The following is a 12,044-nucleotide window of genomic DNA, read 5'->3' on the forward strand; positions in this document are numbered from 1 at the left end:
TGTGCACAGGCAGGCAGGGCTGGCTGGAGCAGCCTCTGCAGCCACGAGCCACTGGACGCACACCTGGAGCCGAGCAACATCTGGAATTGCTAGAAGCTGGGAGATCCTGATATCGAAACGTCTCTTCTTGTGCTAAAGTGAGATGAAACTGTACATTTTCAAAAAAAAAAATGCAAGAAAAAAATATTTTTTCTTTTTTTCCACATCAGATAAGATTTCAGTTCCATTTTCTGGAAGTGTCCTGATTTTTCCAACCATTTCTGTTGTCTATTACAGTATTACAAAGAAATCTACTCATGCCAAAACAGCCACCATTTGATAAGGTCCTTGGCAGCCCACAAAAATATTGCAGAGAACTCACTTTACACGATGGGAAACTCAAACAGAAAATTACCATTATTTAAGTACCCAAAGCCCAGAAGTACGATGGATGCTGTACAAGCCAAAGATGGTAGAGACATGCAGATATTTCGGACAAAACCAAGACAGTGCAGAAGCCCAAAAAAAAAAAAATCCCACAAAAAAAAAAAAAAACAAACCAAACCAACCAACCAAACAAAAAAACAAGCAAGAATTGGCCAAGGGATTCACAAAGTTTCTATCCTTGATTAAAAAAAAAAATAAAATTAAAAACTCCCTAGCAAGCCACTGGATTTTTTTTCCTTTTTGCTCTCCAGCTACAGAATACAAAGGACCCATCTTAGTAAATCTTTCTATAGCTATTTACTTGCAGAACTTAAGGAGAAATTTTAAACACTGTGGATGTTAAACTGCAGGTAAACAGCGGACATTCCAACCCCAGATAGCCAAGGACCTTCAGATTCGGTATTTTTTTTCCTCTCGCTTGTATGCAATTGCTTACGCCAATAAACAGACGATTTTCTCTCGCCTTACAATCACTTGCCTTGCTTGTGATCTTGTGATCACTGACCAAGGGTTGCACGGGGCAGAGCTGAATGCATCGCTGTTCAAAGTGGATCTGCCGGGCTTGCTGTGCCGGACCGATGACACCCAGAGAGGCACCCCGCGTGTCACCACCTACCGCTGACATCATCGCGAGCGTGTTGCAGATGCAAGGAGGTAATAACCCTTAGATGATCTCACGACACAGCATATTTAATTGAGATAGAAACGCAGTACATGTATATTACATCTTCAAAGACAGGCAGTTCTCTACACAAAGTGCAGACAAATCCACATGACTCCCGTGCAAAGTGCATTAAACTAAGAAACAAACCAAAATTTCAATAAAGCAACTGAAGACAACAATGGATCTATACTAAAATCAGTAAATATGTACATATATGTATATAAACACACAAATTACACATATAAGGATACAAAGTCTAATTTTCATTTGCAGTGTGGCAAACTTCCAGTGATGGGGCAGTGAAGAGTGGCCTTCAAGTCAAAATGAAATACATCAGCTTGTGTCAGAATGTTGTAAAGGAGTTTTTTCAAATGAAAATGAGACCTCCATGTCATTGTAAAGCAAATATACACCATTTTGTGTCTTTAATTTAAAACCAAATTCCTGGTGTACCAGGCAGTGGTCTTCTAATGCAGTATTTCTGCACACAGGAGAGTGGCTCTGGAAGTCCAAAAATATCATGAAGGGGAGTGTGCAAATTCTTACAGTGCCTTTTATTTTCAATTCAGAAAATTCAGTCTGGCTACTTGTTTAGATTAAACGTTCTTGGATCTTTCAATGCAGAGGAGGGGGAAAAGAAAGAAAAGTGTTGCTGTTTGCAATGCTGAAACAGCCTATTGGGTTCAGCTAAGGACAAAAATTCGAAGGCTTGAACACTTACCTGGAGTTCCAAAGAAAATTACCCAAATGTGGAGATATCTGTCTTCTTCAGGCACTCTCCCTGGAGTTTATCTGCATCTGCTCTGCAAAGGGGATTGCACCTTTCCTGGCAGAAATGCTCCACAGCAGCAAGGTTTTGGGTCCCTCTCTCTGCTGCATCTTCTAAGGAAAAGCATTCAAATCTCTGACCCTGCAGCTCTCGGCTACGGCAGCAGAGATCTTTTTGGGGAGCCTTTGCAGGCTTGCTGCAAACAACCAGCAACAGCACAAGACCTGCCCATCTGTTTAACGGCTGGTACACTCTTCTCCTGGTATCACCACTGGATTTGGAGCTTCCCCATTTCATTTTTTGAGGTGAACCACTTCTTAAATAAATTTTAAAAAATCAGTAAAAATATATTTTCCCCTTCTAACGCAGCTGTAATAAGTTTTCATTAAAAGAACTGTGTCTAGGTGTGGGACAGTCCCTCTGGTAAGACACAACACCTTATTTAACTGAAGTCCAAAGATTTAACTTTGGATTTCATGTGATTAATGTTCATAGCCAGGACTCACCAGCTCTTGAGGAGTAGAGGAGATCTTTCACTGTTTCTGCCGTCTTTCCTGGTGGCATGCTCCATCACCTAACAAAACTCCTTGAGGTTATAAAGTTTTTCCTAACATATAACCTAAATGCTCCCTGCTGTTTAGTCTGTCCCTGATGACTAATGAGAAGACCTGATATCTCCCCTTATTAAAACATCATTTCTTGCAGTTTCAGACATTTTCAGCAATTTTCACGTACTGAACAGACTAATTTTTCCTAGACATTCCTTAGAAATTCTCTCAGACATCACCTTGCATTGCTAGTACCCAGCTGTGCATCTTTTCCCTTGGTTCCCGGTAAAAAGCCATCACTGAGCAATAAGAGCACGTTTCGATGCAAACCACTCGGGATATTTTGGCCTGTCCATGCTGTCCTTTTCAATATGCATTTTATTTACATTATCTATATGTATAGTAGCCATCCATGAAACAGAGTCAGATCCCTCACGGGAAGGTAGCAGCAGCACTTGTGCTTTTCATCTCCAAAGTCGGCTCTTTCTCCATTTCTTTCTTCTTACCACAGGCCGTACCGCTGCCCTGCAGCGGTGGGATGACACACACCGACTTCGACCGGTTCTGTTTCGCTTCCTGAACCTTTTCTGCATTCCTCACTGCAGGAAGAGAAAAACACCAACTTGTATGAGAAATGTTCTCCTTTGTGGGTCAACAGGAATGAAGAAATACCAAGAGCTACTGAGGTGGCTATTTGCTCACTGGGGATGAGCTATTCCACTGCAAGGATTACTTTTTAATTATAAAACAGAAGACAAAGATTAGTGTTTAGATCGGGGGGGGGGGGAGGGGGAAGGGGGGCAATTTAAACCCTATTTTGTAGTTTGAAATATGTTACATATCTGGATCAATATAATCATTCTTTTGTCAGTCCCCACCAGCAACTTTGCAGAACAACAATTCCTATCAGTCACTACCTCAAAATAGCTTTTCAAGGTGCAGGTGTCCTGCCAGAGCACCTAAAATTTCACATAGACAGATTAAGTGATTGTTTTTTGCAATCACAATGGAAGGGTTACAGCCTCCTTCAGCCCTGTCACCAGGGTATGTTGGGGGATGCTGCACTCATATTTTCCCCGGGGCAAAAAAAAGCCCACCCAGAAACACTGCTTTTCATGACTTTGCTCCGCTTATACTCATAGTTTTCTTCACGAAGAACATAGTTTAACAAAAACATTTATAATAAACTGCAGAATAAAATAGCTACCTCCCCAGCAGATGTCCATATTATGAACACACAAATGCCACGCAATTGTGTTTCTTCCATCTACTCTTGCAAACCTGTACGTTTGTGCAGATAAAGTGCCAGCTATTCTGCTGCTCTTTATTTAGCAAGTTTGTAGTTAATTGTTTAAAGAAAATTACAAAGGAAGAAAACATTAGAAATAGGACACAAAAAGATTGAAAGGAAACTATGACACTTACTTGCTTCTTAAATATTTTTCCAGTACGTATGTAATGAAGAAATATTCTGTATGTTAATGTTATACCCAGCCTGCTAATGTAACTCAGACCATACTTGGAGGCAATAGTACTTTCAGGATGAACAAACACTGAGTCTTTTCAATCATTACTTTTACAGACATGATTGTGCTAAAAGGTGTTGTGCCAAGTATCGTAAAAATTCAGTGCTTGGTTTCCCACTGAACATCTCATTGTGGTTCAGAGGCTAAAAGGACTCTGTCCTCTGCATTTTGAAAGTTTTTACAGTTTTGATGAGCTATATGTTGTGTGAGGCTTCATTGATATTAAACCACTTTTTTAAAGTATGAAAACTGAGCTTTCAGTTACCTAAAAACTGAGCTTGGTCTTACAAATACATGAGGTCTTGAGCCACTGATCTTTTTGTAACAGATATTCAAAATAGACAGTGCTGCTAATGGGACACTCAAAATGCATTTTAATAATACTTAGCAAGCAAAAAAAAATAGATCTCAATTTTTTGAAAGCATTTGGGCATGAACTTCATGTCTCAAAGTATCATTCATTTTTATAAGGTTTTAGTTTATGCATTAGCTTCACCATAGGCAGAACGATCTGCAATTACTGTCAAACATCTTAGTGGTCTGGTGGAATATGAAGAACAGTACCAGTTTCTAATGCTTGCCTGGCTGGACATGGGAGACAACAAAATTCTGCCTAAATTCACGCACCCCCTTGCGGCACACAAGTAACAAGGAGGACAAACACCTGGGCTGGGACACAGTTCTCACTGCTGTGGTTCCCAGCACCTCTGCCTGCCCCCGAGCAGGTGCCTGGAGCACCTTCACAGCCAGCTGTGCATCGCAGCACACGCTGAATCTTGTCTCAGGTGGGGCTGAGATGGAGCACTGGGTCTGAGAAGGCTCTCAGCTCTGCTTGCTCACTGATGATGCTCATGTAAGGAGCCCCACTTTATCCCCCAGGCTGGAGTGATGCCCTGCCGCCCTGCCTGCAGCCACCAGCCTGCAACGTACAGTCCAGGTCTTCCTGCTGCTGCCTGCAGCGAGGTAGGGAGGGGACAGGAGGCTTTGCCTTGGCTGTATCCCAAATACCAGCCCTGCAACAGACACGCCATGGACCTCAGCACGTCCTCCCTGTCACCTGCTGGACGATCCCATGGGGATGGGGCAGGGTGAGCAGGGGAGGCAGGAAATCACCGCCAGCACCCACCAGCCCCCCAGCTTACCAGTAAAGGAGCGGCACAGCTTGGGCTGCGTGCTGGAGTCGCCCTGCGCTGAATAGGAGTCATCCTTCTGTGATTAAGGAAGAAAAGTACTTTAATGCATTTATGAAGATTGCTAGCAAGTCTGTTAATGACACTCCTGCTTCATAAACAAGCCATTTGCAATCCCCAAGGACTCTGTTTCCATTTGTTTTACTTTTGCCAAGAAAAACAAAAAGAACTATTGCTAAAAATAGACCAAATAGATGGCAGGAAATATTTACAGACACTGATTTGTTTCAAGTTGGTGGAAGAGGTCTGAGCTCTCCAGGATTGAATCATCAGACAGGATGGGAAGGAGCAGCCCTGGGGCAGGGAGGATGGGGCCGGCGAGTGCGGGAGGCAAAGCACATCCCCAGGACATGGTTTCTCACCTTGGCTGCTCCCCACCTTGGCTGCAGGCCAAAGAGGCAGGTAATGAGCTTGCCCTAATGAGTTCCCTGTCCTTTCACTCCAGTGCTAATCTCCACCCTTCAGGAAAAAAAAAATATAAATCAGGTAGCACAATTCTGCCTGAATTGTTCAGTGCTTCTGTAAACTGGGAATAAGTCTCTTACGCAGCTGTGATTTGGCATCTCGGTCCAGAAACCCAGACTGCCAAAATAACTCTGGACACCTCCCAGACTGGTTTTCTGTTTTGTTTCGGTTCATTCTCCTCCCTCCCCTAACGAGGACCGATGCCCTCCATCCCTTGTTCGCACTTTTTTGACCATTTTAATAACAATGCCTTCCCAGCTCCAGCAGCAGCGCCTGGTTCCCTGGAAAGCCATTCCCAGGGGCATTTAACGATTCTCAGAGCATGCTCCATGAAAGGGCTCCGACATAATTACCAAAGGCAGTATGTCATTTACGCACATGGCTTACAGGCAGCTCCAAATAAGCTCCTTCTGGGGGAGTGTACTCGTGTTTTGGCAGAAGAAAAGAGGACGAAGTTGCCTGGCTACAGGTGCAAGGATTTTCTGGGTGCTCAGTGGTAAATAAAAGCTATCCAGGGTCTCAGAAACCACCCTGCCAGCGTACTCTGCGTTGGATCCTTGCCTAAAATAAGGCAAGCCCAAAATCCAGACAGCGTTCCGAGCCAGCGTGATGCACAGCTTCAGGAAGCAGCAGCCTTCGGAAGGAATTTTGTCCTTAGGCGGAGGAAGGTGAACTTTCTGCTGGAAATAGATAGTCTTGGAATTAATCCTCTGGGCTACGATTCAGATCTGAAGTCACCTCGTAGTCCTGCCAAGGGTTTTGTGCCTCGTGTAAATCATTTAACCTGCGCCGTTGGCTCGAGAGGGATGAAGGTTGTTCTTTTCTTACTTCTTTTCTCTACCTTCCCTGTTCACTCTGCAACCCCTCCTTGGCACGGGATTCTAACGCAGCACTACTCTAAAAGCGAAGGCAGACACCTAAAGTGCAATAGACCCCCCAGGCACCCAAAGCACCCAGGTTAGAGAGAAGAGGTGATTTGCCCTGGCTGAAGCCAGGTGTTGGCCATGGACCAGTGCCTGTCCTGGTGAAGGCATTGGTTTCTCTGCACCAACTGAAGATTGTCCATCAGGTGAGATGAACCCCACTCTTGGCTCCTCCCCAACCTGGTGGTGCCACACACCTACAGAAAGATGTTCTTCCTTACATACCTTATTTTGTGGCAACTGATAGAGCGGGAAAAGACCAACCAGCACCTAATAAATTATGAGATGAATCTAACTGAGCTACAACAGCTTCATATTTTCATAGCAAAGGACTAACCAACTTCACTAAAAAAGAAAAATATATATACGCAGACAGACAGCAAGCAGAAAAAGCTGTGTTTCTACTGAACAAAAGGGATTTTTTAATTATTCACTCAGCTAATAACACCTAACTGATTGAATGTATTGGCAAAGATTTTTTCAAATAGACCGGCAATAGAAGACGTGAGGCATTTCACCAGCACCACAGGGTTTTCAGTGGCCCTTTGCTTGAAGTTTGTTTCGCAGTTCCTTGATTTCCAGTTGGGTTTGCAAACACAGTTGTAATGCTTCCATCTCGTGGTGAAACGCAGAATAGAAAAATGTGTGGCATGAGAGCATCTAGTTTTTTCTTGCTGACTCAAAACCTAGGCGGCCAAACCCTTCCCTTTGGGACTACAGAAGATGGAGTATCTGACAATTAGAAAAATCTCAAACACTAACTAGCTGTATTTTTCATTCATCTCTCTTTTAAACAGGAAAATGCCACTTGCTTGTCAACTTGGCATGAAACTAAATCTGAGTGGCTTAATTTATTCCCAGAAAGTTAAAATATTGAGCTGCTTTTAATGGGCTGAAATCTACTTTTTAGCACAGTGTTTCTTCTTTTTGCTGACAAATTCTGCAATCTGTCCTCCTACAGCGTGTAACAGCGTTCACCCACCCTCCCACCTCGTGTTAATATTCCAGGGCTCTTTTAGAACATTATATCATCACTTTTGGGTATTGTCTTATTTCTATCCACAGTAAAATGAGGCAGCTATTCTAGAACATCAGTAGATAAGCTGCTGATCACATAAAACATGCCTGACTTTTCCTTCTGGGTGCAGAGGGATACTTCTTGGACTTAGAATCACCTTTACAGATGTCACTGGAATCAGCTCTCAGTATTTATATCTGCTTCACTTAGACTGGCACAAAGCAAAGGTAGCTGCCGTAGAGGTGTAATGAGCACCAACAAATTACTCCTGTGAGACAGCAGTATTCAGCATCAAATTGGCATTTTGCATAATCCATAGGAGCACTCGCCACCATCCATGAATCAGTATAGAGACAGAGCAAATTCAATTGCTTTTGCAATTCCTCTCAAAATATTCTGTCCTCTAAAAGGCCAGCCATAAGCATTCAATGTAAGAAGAGAATCGGTCTTCCCAAAGGTGCTGAATTTCCTACCAAATGCACCGCAGTACCTCGTGGGAGCAGCAGAGAAGAGGAAAGCAGGAGCGCAAGGGTTAACAATCAAATGTCCTTAAAGCATGTAACGTTGTGCTCAAAATCAGCCCTAGTTTGATGTTGTTCTTTTGAAGTTTAATTATACCAAATGTTCTACAGGAACATGCCATGTTCTTGCCTATCTATTTTGAATTGTAAGTACCAATCAGCATGTAAATGATCAAATTAAATCTTTTAAGTTGTTTGCAAGAGCTGGAACACCTTTCTGTGAATGGAGGGCTGAGAAGCAGCAGCATTTGGTGTGTTACTGCCGTTCTCGGTGAGCTCTTCAATGACTGGCATTTGAACAAAGAAATCAGAGTGGAAGAAAGCCTGCGGCAGTCCCAAGTCCTCGTGCTGTCGTGGAAAATTACTATCTAAATAAAGAAAGATAAAATATTTCTTTTTAAAAGGTCATTCTGTTTCTCCTTAGTGATGGAGCCTTGCTGCCCAGGTTATAGAGCACAGTTTGCACTTGGACAGTGCTCTAGCTCAAGCCATCAAAACCTAAGATTTGGAGAAGCAGGGGAAATTTAAGGAAGGCTCAGCAATTACTGCTGCTGACCTGGGGGTTTGAGAGCAAAATATGATGGGGGTTAACTGCTTTTCCGCTTGAGCAAGAGTTACAAAGGATGGGAGGAACTGAAAAGACCAAGCCCGCTCCTTGTGCACCATTCCTGGACCATTTCATCTTTCCACGGGGAAATGTTGGCTCAGCTTCTCTCCCTGATTTCCAAAGAAGTCAGCAAAAGTCTTCACCAGCCACAGACACTGTATTTACCTTGTTTCTCCTCTAATTCAGAACATGAACCAATATGGAGCTGTGCCAGCAGTAAATTTGGATTCAAAGTGGTTCTCCCAGGAATCTGGTATGCAACACTTCCCTCTGTTTTACTTTCTTCAAGTCTGCCCAGAACCATAGCTGCTTTTAAAAACAAAAAACTCACTTCCAGAATAAATAAGAAAGCTCACAATAATGCTTCTGTCTTTCAAAAGAGTTGGGGGGGAAAAAACACCAAATATTTTCAAATATTTACAATCCATCTGGACCACTGACAATGGGTGAAGCAAATTCCCGCCTTTGAAGAAATCTCCCAGAAAAGAAAACATGGGAAAAACTGACTTCTGAATCTACAGACTGAAGTCCAATTAATAACATTTGCTCGGTAAATAACCTTCCTAGCATGGATGGAAGGCTATGTTCACAAAGCACTGAATGGTGATGCACCCAAGATGGCTCGTTTGTTTGCCAGGACTTGGGTTGATTTTTTTTTTCCTTTGTATTTCCTACTCACTGGAATGCAATTTAGGATTGAGAGACACTTTTTTGTTTTTTTTTTTTAAATTTAAGGCAGCAGGATTTGTCTTTAAAAGGAAACACCACTAGCAATAAACTGCACTGTTCCTAGTGCTTGTTACACCTGCACAGGGAAAGCAGCCTGTGCGTGGTCTCTGCAGGTCCAAGCCTTCCCCACTCCCTCTTACCTCCTTGCTGGAACTGGATGTGTTGCCTCCACTCACTTTCACCCGCAGGCTTTTGTGCCGGAGGATCAGGATCTCCTTGGCATGCTCCACAGGCTCCGTCTCTCCAGGAAGGGTGTGCCTGTTGTATGCTGGCCCCTGCATGTGGCACCACATAGACCGCTGTTGGAGGTGGGACCATCCATCCCTCTCTCCACAGCAGCATCCCTTCACTAGTGCCTGCATCTCCCAAGGTCCTTTGCTCCCCGTAACCATCCTGCCTAGTTATGGGGATAAACTGGTCAATGCAAGTATGAGAGGTGGGGATGGAGGGAAAAAGCCAAAGAAGGAAGATGGGACTCCAAACTCTGCTTCTTTATGCAAAATTGCCCAAGCAATCATGGCACGAGAAGACTGAGATGCGTCTCTATTGGTCCAGGTGACACACCAACCTAGTGCAGCTACTCTGTCCAAGATGTCTTCAGCCTCAGTGCCTTTGCCAGCCCTCCAATATTTTACATCAGCCCCATCTTCATACATAAATCACGCAATCAACAGGAACCACAAACCCTGCTCCAAAAGCCATAAACCAACCAAAGTTAAATCTCCTACTAACATCAGTGGGAGTTGGGATAATTCTGTCACTACAAGGGGTGAGGCTGGATTTAGGCAGGAGTAAGTGCCAACAGGAGGTATGCCTTCATCTTCATCCCATTCCCCATTTCTATAGGTTTGCTCCCAGCCTTATCTAGTTGCTTCTCTCAGCTCAGCAAAGAGACAGGAGGGGGTGGTTGATCCCTCTGTGCTGAGCTGCCCACACCAGCCGCATCCCCAAGGACTCAGTATTTCATGCATAATCCATAAAACAAAGGCTTAGGTGGATTTTAAGGATAAGGCTCCATGTATCACTATGTGAACAGCAATTACAACGCACAGTCCTAGGTGCTGTGTAAAACCTCAGGCAGATTATTCATGAGTTTTTCTGTAAATAGCAAGTGTTTTCTATGCTATTTACCAGTTGTACCAGTTTCATGGCAAAACTGCCAAGCAGTTTTAAAACCTCTGCAGATTAGTTCTCACTCACAGCTCACTGACTGTGCTCTCTTCTATGGGAAAAATGCAATGAGAGGATAACCCCAGGAGTTGTTGCAACTGCTGGATCTGCTAACCTGATGCCTGAAGATCCATGTGCTCCTCCTTCTTCCTTTCTGGTTCTGAGTACTGATGCCTAAAATACTTCATGAAATTATAGGCTGACTGGGTGAACCTTTCAAAAGCTGTCATGCTGCAAACAGAAATGTGCCACTGACTTGGAAACTGGATCTGGCTTCACACAGCCAACTATTCTCTGCTCACAAAGAGACATCATCAGTAATTATGTAAATATTCATAACATCTGCTCAGGCTGTTAGGATAACTGAGATAACTTTTGTTATTGGACATCTAAAATACAGATCGAGGGAAGAGTTATACCGTTCTCCTTATTCGGTACAGGTTCCTTGCCAATATTTCCTGTATATTCTCCAGGACGTCCGGATTCAGAGTATCTTCCAATTTTTTGTCCATTATGACAGTCCTGTCGTTGTTGCTGCAAAGAAAAACAGAACACCTTAATTTGGAAGGTGCACAACAGCACAACCTGTGCATCCCCGAAGCCCAGTGTTCACAGCAGCCCCTTCGGAGCCCACCACCAGTGGACATGACCAACAGCTAATCCTTGCAGATGGAGCTCACTGCGGAAAGGGACATTTGGTATTTGCATCAGAGCTGTGCCATCCATGTGCTCCCTGGTAGATAAAAGAGCTGCGGGGAGCTGTGGCAGAGCAGAACCATCTGTGAGAGATGAGATGGCCATTCTGACATGCAAATATTTGACCCTGCTGTCTCAGCCAATGCTAATTCTCGCTGTTGGTTCCTTCAGTACATGTAATAGTGCAAAGCCATCAAAAAATGGTGCAAGAGCCTCTTCCTCAGAGCACCATTTCTGTGTAACTCGGGAGGCGGGGGGGATACAGGTGAGCCTCCATGTACAAGATCAGAAACTGTGTTAATCAATGCCAGTAGATTGCTCATCCACCTGACCATTTTTAATACCCACCCACTAATTTTTAAATAGTGTTTACTTGCATTTGCCCAAGCTATGTTGGTCCTTCCCATGGGAGAGCCCAGCAGGGAAGAGCAGAGGAGGCAGAGAAGTTTGCAAAAGCTTTTCATAACTGTTCCCTCCGGTGGGAGGGTTGTGAGGAGCAACAGACAGGGGATGACTGCAGGGGAGCACTTACAGCAAGGACGGGTGAGACGGCGCATGACCCAGCTGCCCGGCTTCTGCCAGCTCGATGGCATGTTTCCGCTCCAGCTTTTCGTAGAGAAGCACAATACTTGATTTTGGCTGATCGTATTCTCGAAGCAGGATCTTCTGCAGGTATTTGCTATTGAAATATTCTAATCTGTTTGAGAACAAAAAAAGATGTTCTTAGCCTCCTCCCATGACGCCCCAGCAGCTAAATGGACCTGAGCAAGCCAGCATAGTCCATACTGCCCC

At 43.9% G+C, this 12,044-nt stretch overlaps 1 protein-coding gene across 1 annotated transcript in view; it reads right to left on the reverse strand.

Annotated features, from left to right (window-relative positions):
* Positions 1 to 1,096: 1,096 nt before the first annotated feature.
* The window catches only part of LOC141749075 (sodium/hydrogen exchanger 2-like), a 28,847-nt gene continuing 17,899 nt past the window's right edge, over positions 1,097 to 12,044 (reverse strand). The window contains exons 8-12 of the mRNA XM_074602148.1: positions 11,785 to 11,949; positions 10,976 to 11,090; positions 9,527 to 9,661; positions 5,076 to 5,142; positions 1,097 to 3,006 (exon numbers count right to left, since the gene is read on the reverse strand). Coding sequence (XP_074458249.1) covers positions 2,840 to 3,006; positions 5,076 to 5,142; positions 9,527 to 9,661; positions 10,976 to 11,090; positions 11,785 to 11,949 — 649 coding nt within the window. The 3' untranslated portion in view covers positions 1,097 to 2,839. The remainder of the gene's footprint in view (positions 3,007 to 5,075; positions 5,143 to 9,526; positions 9,662 to 10,975; positions 11,091 to 11,784; positions 11,950 to 12,044) is intronic.

This window comes from Larus michahellis, chromosome 9 (assembly GCF_964199755.1).
Source record: "Larus michahellis chromosome 9, bLarMic1.1, whole genome shotgun sequence".
Lineage (NCBI taxonomy): Eukaryota > Metazoa > Chordata > Aves > Charadriiformes > Laridae > Larus > Larus michahellis.